This window comes from Barbus barbus (assembly GCF_936440315.1).
Source record: "Barbus barbus genome assembly, chromosome: 34".
Lineage (NCBI taxonomy): Eukaryota > Metazoa > Chordata > Actinopteri > Cypriniformes > Cyprinidae > Barbus > Barbus barbus.
Genome location: NC_136762.1, coordinates 2,492,501 through 2,505,000, shown reverse-complemented (window position 1 = coordinate 2,505,000; position 12,500 = coordinate 2,492,501). Strand labels below are relative to the sequence as shown.

Genomic DNA, 12,500 nt, shown 5'->3' with positions numbered 1-12,500 from the left:
TGTTCGGTTCGGTTCTCTGCGCACACAGACACCGCAGCATGTGCGCTCCTTTCTGCCGGAGCAGCCGCGCAATCCTCATCGCAAAATCAGTTCAAAAAGGCGCCTTCATCATCATCACCATCATTGTTTCACGCGCTCCGGTTCAGTCTCCGCGCGCCGCAGACAAAAGACTTCCACGCGCTACAGCGGCACATCCGACACATGCTCACGGGAGCTTCACACGGTAACCGACGCGAGCCGAGCCACAATAACCGATAATCCTCCCGGTGAGCATCGTGATGAGCTAACGACAATGATTCATCTCGTTATTCTGCGCGAGGGAAGACGCTGCTGAAAGCCACATCGGCGCGTGATCGTGGGCGGTGACGTCACGGGGGACTCGCTGACGTCACGTGCAGGGGCTTGTTTTTGAAAGGAAAAATTAATTTCTGAGAACATCTGACATAGGCCTATATCGCTTTTAAATTAGGCTAATTATATTCTATACGCGTAACCTTCACATAAACATTATTAAATTTAATTGAGACACAAGATTGGCAATGTAGGCTATATCACTTTTTTTTTTCTACCGAGGACCTTGGAAATGTTCTAAAGTCAGTCTAAATATGTTTTACAATATATGTGAAGACTTGTTTAATTGTATGGCCCTTAGGAATATATGACCCTAGACCACAAAACCAGTCATAAGGGTTAATTCTTTGAAATTGAGATTTATACATCATCTGGAAGCTAAAAAAAATAAGCTTTCCATTGATAGGGTTTGTTAATATTTGGCTGAGATATGACGATTTGAAAATCTGGAATCCGAGGGCGCAAAAAAAATATTGAGAAAATCACCTTTAAAAAGTTGTCTAAATGAAGTTCTTAGCAATGCATATTAATGATCACAAATGAAGTTTTGATTATTTACTGTAGGAAATTTACAAAATATCTTCATGGAACATGATCTTTACTTAATATCCCAATGATTTTTGGCTATTGCTACAAATATATCTGTGCTACTTATGACTGGTTTTGTTATCCAGGGTCACATATAATAAAGAAAGTGTCCACACTAAACTAATATCTAATAACTTCATATATATATATATACACGGGAGATCAGGCTTTATCTACAAGGTGTTGAATCAAAAGTCCAATTATCCAAATGCTTGCTTTCTCTTGCAGTGATTTGCATGTTGGTTTCAAACATCTAGATAAATTAGAACATTGTGTGTTTTGATCCTCAAACTAAGCATTTAAATATCATCTTACTAAGACATATTAATGGATATATTGAGTGATGACTGATATTTATAGAATTTTATGCATCTGCTCTATACCGGCCATAAAGATATCAGTGATCACAAGCATCAGAATTTCATCATATAAATATCAAAATGCAATGAGTCTCTGAATAAAGAGACTGTTTTTACTCCATATTCACTATATCAGACTATATGAGCCATAAATGCATGACATAGCAAATATGACACAAACACGTATGCATTTTTTTTTTTTTTGTCTAAAAAGGTACAATAAACTGTTCTATTTTTAAAAAAATAATACTTTTTTCATGCTTTAAATGGTTAAAATGGCGTTCTAGCACTCTTTTGGATCATAGAAAGCATGCAACTGTAAATTTAAGACTATATTTGTCAGACATCACTGGATTCAAGGTGTAGGCTAACTGAAGAAACCCACACACAGTCTTTCACTGACTGACAGTTTCTACATTCTAATCCAAAGTGGATCCCCATCTGTGGTTTTGGTGTCTTATAATGCTGTGTTAGGTGTTTGGGCTGATGTCTGCAGAGGTGAGGATGCTTTGAGACACGTGGGGGCAGCAGAACCCAGCAGAAACCCCTCGCGCCCACCAGCCTGTGACGCAGCACACCGGCTCTCCTGTGATGTGCGTGGGTGAGTGTGCATCCACCGCTATTCCCTGATTTCATCAGAATGTTTCATGGATCAAAACACACTGCTGTTACAGTACATCTAGCCAAATATGTCAGATTAAAAAAAATGATAAAAATTTATATTTTACATTTAGATTTTTCATTAAAGCCTATTTTAGGATAATTAAGGCTGAATTTTGTCATGTTTAAGGCTTATTTTCTTACTGTACAATAAAACTTAATCTTTATAAATTAATATTTCATTTGTTTTACATTTCATGTGAGACGTGAGGGAAAATGTGAATAAAAACTGAAATTAGATTTTAAGATGCATCGATACTTTACTAATTTTAATATTTGAATTTAAGGTTTAATTTAATGTTAGGTTTAACAGATTTATATTTACATATATTACTGTTTCTTTCACATTTTTCAAATCATAAAATGTATGAAATTGCACTTTCCATTTAAATGTGCATATAAGATTATTTTTTACATTTAATTTTAGGAGCATTAAGATTTTATTTATTTCATGTCAAATAAAACTTTTTTTATTCAAATCAGCATAAATTAAATGCAGTACAAATATGACAATGGTGTATAAATACTTTGCAAGTAAAATATCAAAAATTCTGATTTTCATTTAAGATTTTTAGGTTAAAGAGATTCATATTTATTTACTGACCCCCCCCCCCCCCCCCCCCCCCTCCCTCCAAATCTTAAATATGTTGTTACATTTTATGAATACAGCACAAACCATTTCTGTATCTTGTCTACAGGCGCATACAAAGCGTGCAATGCAAAAAGTCTTATATAAAGCATTTTCTTGCTCAGTTTCATTTACAAGGTGATGAAATATTTGTGTCTGAGCTGAAATGAGAAAACACAGCTGGACACGCAGATGAACACGCTCAAAATAATAACCCGCTGAGTGATAAGATGACAGATAAGTGTACACTGCACTCGGTTTCACTACAATATCAAGTTACGGAGCAACGCATCAACATGGAAGAGTTCTGTTTCCTTCAGGACTATAAAGCTAATAGTGCGTTTCATGAAAATATATCGGTCATATTTCAACACACAAAAAAAAAATACTGCCAATTTTAGGACCTTTAAGACTTTTTTTCATGTTTAAGGTTTATTTTCTTACAGTAAAACATTGCTGAAAATGTTCTCACCCTCAAGCCATCCAAGATTAGGATGAGTTTGTTTCTTCATCAGATTTGGAGAAATGTGTCTCTGCATCAGTGTCTCAGCAATGGATGCTCTGCAGTGAATGGGTGCCGTCAGAATGAGAGTCCAAACAGCTGATAAAAACATCACAATCAACACCATTCCAGTCCATCAATTAACATCTGGAGAAGATAAAAGCTGAAACAAATTCATCAAGATGTTTTTAACTTCAAACTGTTGCTTCCAGCTAAAATATGAGTCCATAATCCATAATAACACTTCTTCCAGTGAAAAAGTCCATCTCCTGTTGTCCAAAAATCCAGCCATTTATTTGTTTAGAGCTGTTTTGGCTTGTAAACACTGCTTGATCTGTGCAGATTTCTCTCCTGATTCAGACCAGACCACTTTTTCACCGGAGGAAGCGATGTTAAGGACTGAGACTCATATTTAACCAAAGCAACAATTTGGATTTAAAAGCATCTTAATGATGGGTTTGTTTCAGCTTTTGTCTTCTCCAGATGTTAACTGATGGACTGGAGTGGTGTGGATTATTGTGATGTGTTTATCAGCTGTTTGGACTCTCATTCTGACGGCACCCATTCACTGCAGAGCATCCATTGCTGAGACACTGATGCAATGCTACATTTCTCCAAATCTGAGGAAGAAACAAACTCATCCTAATCTTGTATGGCCTGAGGGTGAGCACATTTTAACCACATTTTCATTTTTAGGTAAACTAGTCCTTTAAATGGCCTGAAGGTAAGCTTTAATAGCCCCTTTCAGAACGCGGTGATGTAAGACGTAGGACGTGTACTCTGGGATTCAGCGATTCAAGATTCAGCGGCTCTGAGCCAATCGTAACATTCGGCGCATTTACTCTGCGCTGTGTAGTTTGGTTTGAAGTCATGTAATGCAATGTCTCTGGGCCAAAATCGCAATAACACTGACCACGTATACCCCTTCATGTTTACAAACACAACGCCGGGAGGCACAGCCGTTAAGAGGTCATTTCTGGTTAATGATGTCACAGAATTTACCGGTAATTTGAAATCTGTGTGAATGGTGCTTTTCTGGAAAAAAGACGGAACGTTGTTACCTGTGCGAACAGCACATGTTTGAATTTACTGGTTAAGTCGTACCGGTAATTTGTGCAAAAATATGATTTTCAATTCTTTCTTTTGATTTTGTGGTGAAAATTACATTCTTGACTAGTTTTGTGAGCTTAATTTCAGACCTGTGCAAGTTCATACTCTAAAAACTGAAGCACGGACAGAAAGAGTGAGGAGGATCAACAGAAAGAGATAAAGAATGGTGTGAGAAACTGGAGAGTGAAATTGATATATTTGAGTATTTTTATACAGTGTTGAGCTTCTTTTACTGCTGCCATCTGCCGAGAGAGCAACACACACACTCATGCTAATCCACACAAACACACTCAAATCCCCTCTTCATCATCATCGCCATCATTATTTCGGGCTGTTGTGCTCATGTTTACCGCACTGGATCTGAGACGCACACGAACTAACAGAACGAAACGTTCAGTCCGGCACCCGGTCAGACAAATAATAACACAGGCATCCACACAAATATAATGCCATCGCTGCTAAAAATGACAGTAATGATCTAATTTGACACTTCACAGAGCCTTTTGTCAAATGTGACGTGAACCGCTCTAATTCCAGGCACAGTCAGTGACCCCAGTGCAGACTGGGAGCTTGTTAATTTAGCACAAGAGTGAGTGTACACCCTCAGTAACCCTGAAACTAAACTTGCTTTGCCTTTAGCAGAAGCTTTCATGCAAAAAATATATAACAATGATAGATAGATGCAGCAATATATAGAACGATAGACAGAACGACAGACAGACAGAACGACAGATAGATAGATAGACAGAACGACAGACAGACAGACAGACAGACAGACAGAACGATAGATAGACAGACAGAACGATAGATAGACAGACAGAACGATAGATAGACAGACAGACAGACAGACAGACAGACAGACAGAACGATAGATAGACAGACAGAACGATAGATAGACAGACAGAATGACAGACATACAGATAGAACGACAGAATGATAGATAGAATGACAGAACGATAGATAGACAGACAGACAGATAGATAGAACGACAGAACGATAGATAGATAGACAGACAGAACGATAGATAGACAGACAGAACGACAGACAGACAGATAGATAGAACGACAGACAGAACGATAGATAGACAGAACGACAGACAGACAGATAGATAGACAGACAGACCTATAGATAGACAGACAGAACGATAGACAGACAGACAGACAGACAGAACAATAGACAGACAGACAGAACGATAGACAGACAGACAGACAGAACGATAGACAGACAGACAGACAGAACGATAGACAGACAGACAGACAGAACGATAGACAGACAGAACGATAGACAGACAGACAGAACGATAGACAGACAGACAGAACGATAGATAGACAGATAGACAGAATGATAGATAGACAGACAGAACGACAGACAGACAGAACGACAGACAGACAGACAGACAGACAGAACGATAGACAGACAGACAGAACGATAGACAGACAGACAGAATGATAGATAGACAGACAGACAGAACGATAGATAGACAGATAGACAGAACGATAGATAGACAGACAGAACGACAGACAGACAGAACGACAGACAGACAGAACGACAGACAGACAGAACGACAGACAGACAGAACGAGACAGACAGACAGACAGACAGAACGACAGACAGACAGAATGACAGACAGACAGATAGAACGACAGACAGACAGAACGATAGATAGACAGATAGACAGAACGATAGATAGACAGACAGAACGACAGACAGACAGAACGACAGACAGACAGAACGACAGACAGACAGAACGACAGACAGACAGAACGAGACAGACAGACAGACAGACAGAACGACAGACAGACAGAATGACAGACAGACAGATAGAACGACAGACAGACAGACAGATAGATAGAACGACAGACATACAGATAGATAGAACGACAGACAGACAGACAGACAGATAGAACGACAGACAGACAGAACGATAGACAGACAGACAGACAGACAGAACGACAGACAGACAGAACGACAGACAGAACGAGACAGACAGACAGACAGACAGACAGACAGACAGACAGACAGATAGAACGACAGACAGACAGACAGACAGACAGAACGACAGACAGACAGACAGACAGACAGACAGATAGATAGAACGACAGACAGACAGACAGACAGACAGACGTTTAACATCTAGACTCTTCTAAAACTTCACAGCATCAGCTCAGACATCTCAAACACCACAATCGCTTGCAGAATGTGACGGTGTGCCGTGATATTAATAACTGTAACACGGCTTACAGTAACTTTAATTAAACACCAAAGAACTCATTGACCAGCAGCTCTGCAGCAAACAAACTTCAGATTTAATGACTCTTTTACCAGACGCTTCACCAATTAGTTCATCAACATTTAACAACAACGTGAAACAGCACTCACATTCCACAACACATTAAACACCCTTAATGCCACTCAAAAGTTTGGGGTTGATAAAAAGTCTCTTTTGCTCACCAAGGCTGCATTTATGTGAGCAAAAATACAGTACAAATTGTGCAATATCATTACACTTTAAATGAACTGTTTTCTATGTGAATATAATGGAAAATGTAATTTATTTCTGTGATCAGAGCTGTATTTTCAGCATCATTACACCAGTCTTCAGTGTCACATGATCTTCAGAAATCATTATAATATACTGATTTACTGCTCAACAAACATTTCTGATTATTATCAATGTTGAAAACAATTGTGCTGCACAATATTTTTGCAGAAACTGTGATACATTTTTCAGGATTCACAGATGAATAGAAAGTTCAAAAGAGCAGTATTTATTTGAAATAGAAGTCTTCTGTAACATTATAAATGTCTTTACTGTCACTTTTGATCAGTATAATGCGTCCGTCATGAATAAAAGTATTAAATTATAATTTTTTTTAAATGACTGACCCCCAAGTTCAGAATTTCTGAGAAGAAGAAGAATATCAAACAGGAAGTGATGTGGGTGGAACATTACATTATCCAGCAGGATTTGATTAGACTGTGATCATAAGATTATGATATTATTGATTAATATTATTCCTCTACACCCACACAGCGATAATTACATCAGCAGAAAATAAAATCACTTCACAGGCAGAGAAAGTTTGATGAAAGATAAAAGACAAACTTCTTTAGAAGAACATGCACTGAAATGATTGTAAACGCATCAGAAAAAGACAAAGTCATTAGCGTCAGTCTGTCTGACACTAATGCAGCTCTAATGACTTCAGAGAGACTGACCAGGTTCAGCGCTGACGGTCTTCACCGGGCCTTCCTCCTCATCCTCATCCTCTCCTTTACTGCCGTGAGACAGCAGCCGGCGGAACAGACTACAGTAACGGGTCATGGCCTCTCACACACGTCTGTGTGTGTGTGTGAGAACGGTGTGTTTAAAACTGCCAGACCTGTAAATGTGTGTCTGATCTATCAAAATGTGTCTCGAATTCTCTCCCTGTCTGTCTGTGTCTCTCTCTGTATGTAAAACAGCGTCATCGAGTGAGTGACTGTCTGTGCGCCCCTGATATTTGCCTGTGCAAATGTGTGTGTGTGTGTGTGTGTAGGAGGGGTGTGTCTGTCTGTAATAGAGACGTGTGTGTGTTTGTGCTTCAGAATGCAACACTAATGCACTTACTTGCTTGAAGTAAATACTGTATACTGCTTATTATTGAAAAAATAGTGTAGAAACAATCTTTACTAGGAAATAGCTGTTAAAAATATCAACAACAAAAAATAATTACAAAGAAATGCCAAATAACACATTGAATTAAACGTGAAACTTCGAAGAAAAAAAATTATTGTAAAAGTACAATAATTTGTTTTATAACAATTTTTTACAGTATGCAACAAGGAATATTTCACACAGTACTGTAACCTTGCTACATCCAGCTTAAATCATTTTAATCTCAGAAATCTTTTTTTTTTTTTTTTTTTTTTTCTAATCTAATTTTGTGTCACGTCAGAACCTTCTGTCACTTTCTGGGTAAAACTTACAAAACAGTAAACGTCATATTTTATGAAAAATTATTTTGCATAGTAAAATGCACTTTTTCATTTATTATTTATGATTCATTATTAATACTATGTGTCTTTAATAAAATCAGCAAAACTTAAAATGCATGACAATGGTTTATAAATACTTTGCAAGGAAAATAACATCATTATTTGCTTAACATTTCATGTGAGAAATGTGAGGTAAAATGTGATTAGATTAAAATTAAGTTTAGAAATGTCTAACTTTCTGGTACTTTCTGAGTAAATCTTACAAAACTTCAAAAAAATATCAAAAATGTAAGAAAATTATTATTTGCATAGTAAAAATGCAGCCTACTTGAGGTCCTTTTTTATTTTTAAGATTTAAAAAATGTGTCATTTTAAAACAGTAACAACAAATTTCTCTTGATGATAATCAGCATAAATTAAATGCAGCACAAAAATAATATTTCATAACAAAAATGCAGCCTACTTTAGGACCATTTTATTTTAGGGTATTATTTTTAAAATGTATTAATTTCTTAAAGTTAATATAAATTAAATGCAGCACAAATATGATGATGGTGTATAAATACTTCAAAATAAAATAATATATCATCTTTTGTTTCACATTTTATGTGAGGATAAATGTGATTAAAGATTAAAATTGACATTTTTGAGCATCAGAGAATGAGTTATTAAGGAGATGTTCTGTTTATTCCCTTGCATGCATCACACTGGAAGTGAAAAGTCAAACCGAGCGGATTGCATGATGGATATAGTGCTTGTGTACTAGACATTTTCTGCATATTTTGTGTACAGTATGCATCCTGTATAAATAGTATAGTAGTATGCTTGCATGTTATTGTGAACACAGCCAATGTCTCGGTGCATTAGTCCTGTGTGTTTTTATTATGACAAGCTGATCTTTTATAAATGTCATGTGCATCTGTGGTGTCTCTATAATGGTGTCTGTAGCTACCTTGAACACACAAGGACACTTGTCTCAAACCACGATCTATCAAAAGTAATTAAGAAAGTCAGTAAGAAACACCGGCGTGAGAAACGGGATCTGTGTGTCCCGCATGCGTAATAGAGGCGCAGGCATCTATTCTGAGAGCATAAGTTGGTGTTACTGAGAGCTAGAGCTATTTATAATACTGTTTACAGACTCAAAGTGCTGTGCAGGAGGATTCTTCATAACACACACACACACACACACGGACAGAGAGCTCGACTGCACAAGAAGGGCAGGGTTAAACACAGCTGTAAACGTGTGTGTTTGCGGGAGAATGTGTGTCGTCATGGAACAGAGCTTGTAATTGTGTCTGAGTGCAAAATCAAACTGCTAATGGTAGTTTGTGCTGTTGTTGACCAGCAGGGGGCTCTAAAATATTTGCACTGAAGAAAAAACTACGTATGTTCCAGTTTATGGGACCTTTTGAGTCACAAACACACTGTAAACATTATTTTTCACCTAGGTTGCTTCAGTAAGCATTTATTTTAAAATATTACTAACAATATCAAAGTTATTCTTATGTTTCCTTTATAAAAATCAGTAAAGATTTAAAGAAGCACCAGCTGAAGGTGGACTTTGTGCAGTTATATTTTTGATAATAAAAACTCTTAAATAGACGACAAAAGACATGTATTAGATTGCTGTTAAACCGATCACACACAAAGTTTTGATCATCATTTAGAGGCCTTAAAATTATGATACAGTTTATTAGGTTAATAGACAAATTGTATTATTTTGTGTTACTGTTTGAAAATAAACTTTAAAATAAAAAACTAAAATAAAATGATCCTAAAGTAAGAATTTTTGTTATGCAAAAAAAATTAATGTTTGTAAGATTCACTCAGAAAGTGACAGAAAATTCTGCCATTTCTACACAAAATTAGATTATAAATGTGATGCTAATGAATCAAACTCGACAAAGTACTGTGTAAAAAATGTATTGTTGCATACTGCACACTGTAAAAAAATTCTAAGTTGTATGATTATTGGAGTGAGTTTTACAAGAAAATACTATTTCAATCTTTCTACTTCGAAATTTTACAATTAATTCAATGTGTAATTTGCAGTAAGTATTTGTGAAATTTACTAGCAATTTCTGAGTGAAAATAGTTTTTATCATTTGCATTAAGATTTACTTTGAAATAATTTCCTCTCCGAAAATGCTAGTAAATGTCGCAAGTACAATGCATCTACACCCATTGTTTTTCCAGTGTACAGATTTCTTGCGAATTTTCCTTTAGAAAAATTATTGATCCATCATTTTTGTCGTTATATCCATGTGCAGTACACTAAAAAAAACTTGCTAGTTGCTAGTAAATTTCAGAAACAATTACAGCAAGTGACACTGAATATATGAAATCAAAAGTTAAATTAAATAGCATTTTCTTGCAAACAGAACTCCATTAAACTTCAAAGTAATTTTTCACAGTGTAGTTTTATAGGACACTATGCTATATTATATTTCTGAAGGTGCGTTCTATTTACAAAACCAAGATATGTGAGATAATGTTTTAGTAGGTTGCATAGACCGACAAACCTCAAGAACAGTGACAATCAACAAATCAATGAAAAAGATGAGCTTATCACAAAAATAATGACAAAACAGCAACTACAGTCAGCAAACAGCCAAAAAATTATCTTATAACAGTAACCACATAAATTATTCATGTTGCAATTAATTTATTGGCTGAATGAGGCATTTTGCATTCAATCAACAAAGAAATTCTGAAGACAAATTTCTTAATGCATCAAGTTGCATTGAATATATTAGTTCTTCTTTTTTACATTGTGGAGTTCTCCATCTATTCCCATTCATCTCAACGACCCTCAGAAGCACGAGACCTTCATGGTGCCATGCTATCAAGCAGCTTTCTTCAGATATATTACACTCCTCGGTCTCAAGCAGGATCAATCTGGGACACAAGGCTGTAACACAACACTACAGGACAGGTTTATAGCAACACTGTGTCCTAACCAACTCTAAGTGTCAACTAGTTTTACTGTCCTTATTGAGCACATAGTGACTCAATCGCAGCCAATCAGAACATATCTGAAGTTTAATATTTGATTTTTGACCAATGATATTCCACCGTGGGCAGAGCTACTTGTAACGGAGTAACCAATAAACAGTTTTTCTGTGCATCATTAGTTGCAGTTAAATGAAAAACTCAGTTTAAGAAGGAAGAGATGTATGGAAGCCCGTTTCCGCCAATGAATAAAAAATAAAACAAGGTAATTGCGACTTTTTATCTCACAATTCGGACTTTTTTTCTCGCAATTCTGACTTTATAACTCGCAATTCTGACTTTATAACTCGCAATTCTGACTTTATAACTCGCAATTCTGACTTTATAACTCGCAATTCTGACTTTATAACTCGCAATTCGGAGATATAAACTCGCAATTCTGACTTTATAACTCGCAATTCTGACTTTATAACTCGCAATTCTGACTTTATAACTCGCAATTCTGAGATATAAACTCGCAATTCTGAGATATAAACTCGCAATTCTGAGATATAAACTCGCAATTCTGACTTTATAACTCGCAATTCTGAGATATAAACTCGCAATTCTGACTTTATAACTCGCAATTCTGAGATATAAACTCGCAATTCTGACTTTATAACTCGCAATTCTGAGATATAAACTCGCAATTCTGACTTTATAACTCGCAATTCTGAGATATAAACTCGCAATTCTGACTTTTTTTCTCACAATTGCGAGTTTATATCTCACAACTCTGACTTTCTCGCACCATAGCAAACCACTCTCCGTGTAAGGCTTTTGGACGCGGTTGGACAGTAGCCTACCATTACCGCCGGGCTTTCAGACAAAACATTCTTAATTTCTTTATAGTTCTGAGTTTGAGGCAGCTTCTATCGCGTTATTTTAATAACAGCTGTCAAGTAAAGCGCGTATATTGTAACACGAGAGTGGATATTATATGAATGCACGCAGGTGGATTTCCTTCACTCTCCATAAAGCCCGCTTTCATCTCTATGTTCTTGCTATAGAATTATCTTATCTCCTGTATTTAATGTTGTAAGATATCGACCAAGCAAGACATCCCCAATGAAAATTATAAATAAATTATAAATAAATGAAAATTATTTAGTCAATTATATATGAAGAATTCAGATGCAAAAGCTTAAATGCCATCTGAAATTTTCTTCTAAAATTAGTATTTTTCGTTTATATTCAGTTATTTTACTTTAATGACAATGAAAAGAACCTGTTCCTGAGAAAAATGCTCATTTTAGAATAACATTTCAGATGGCACTTATGGCTTTTGCATCTGAACTCTTCATTAATAATAATAAAATTAATGAATCCT

General features: G+C 36.2%; 1 protein-coding gene across 2 annotated transcripts in view; it reads right to left on the bottom strand.

Annotated features, from left to right (window-relative positions):
- Nucleotides 1–12,500, bottom strand: part of LOC306854205 (fibroblast growth factor 12-like) — a gene marked incomplete at both ends in the record, with an annotated part of 52,808 nt that overhangs the window by 31,699 nt on the left and 8,609 nt on the right. The window contains one exon of one of the 2 annotated variants that reach the window (XM_079392035.1): nucleotides 1–381. This exon is cut by the window's left edge and continues 12 nt beyond it. The exons of the other annotated variant lie outside the window; for it this stretch is intronic. Within the exon in view, the coding sequence (XP_079248161.1) occupies nucleotides 1–79 (79 nt within the window). Of the gene's footprint in view, nucleotides 382–12,500 lie in introns of those variants that run through there. 2 annotated transcript variants of the gene reach the window in all.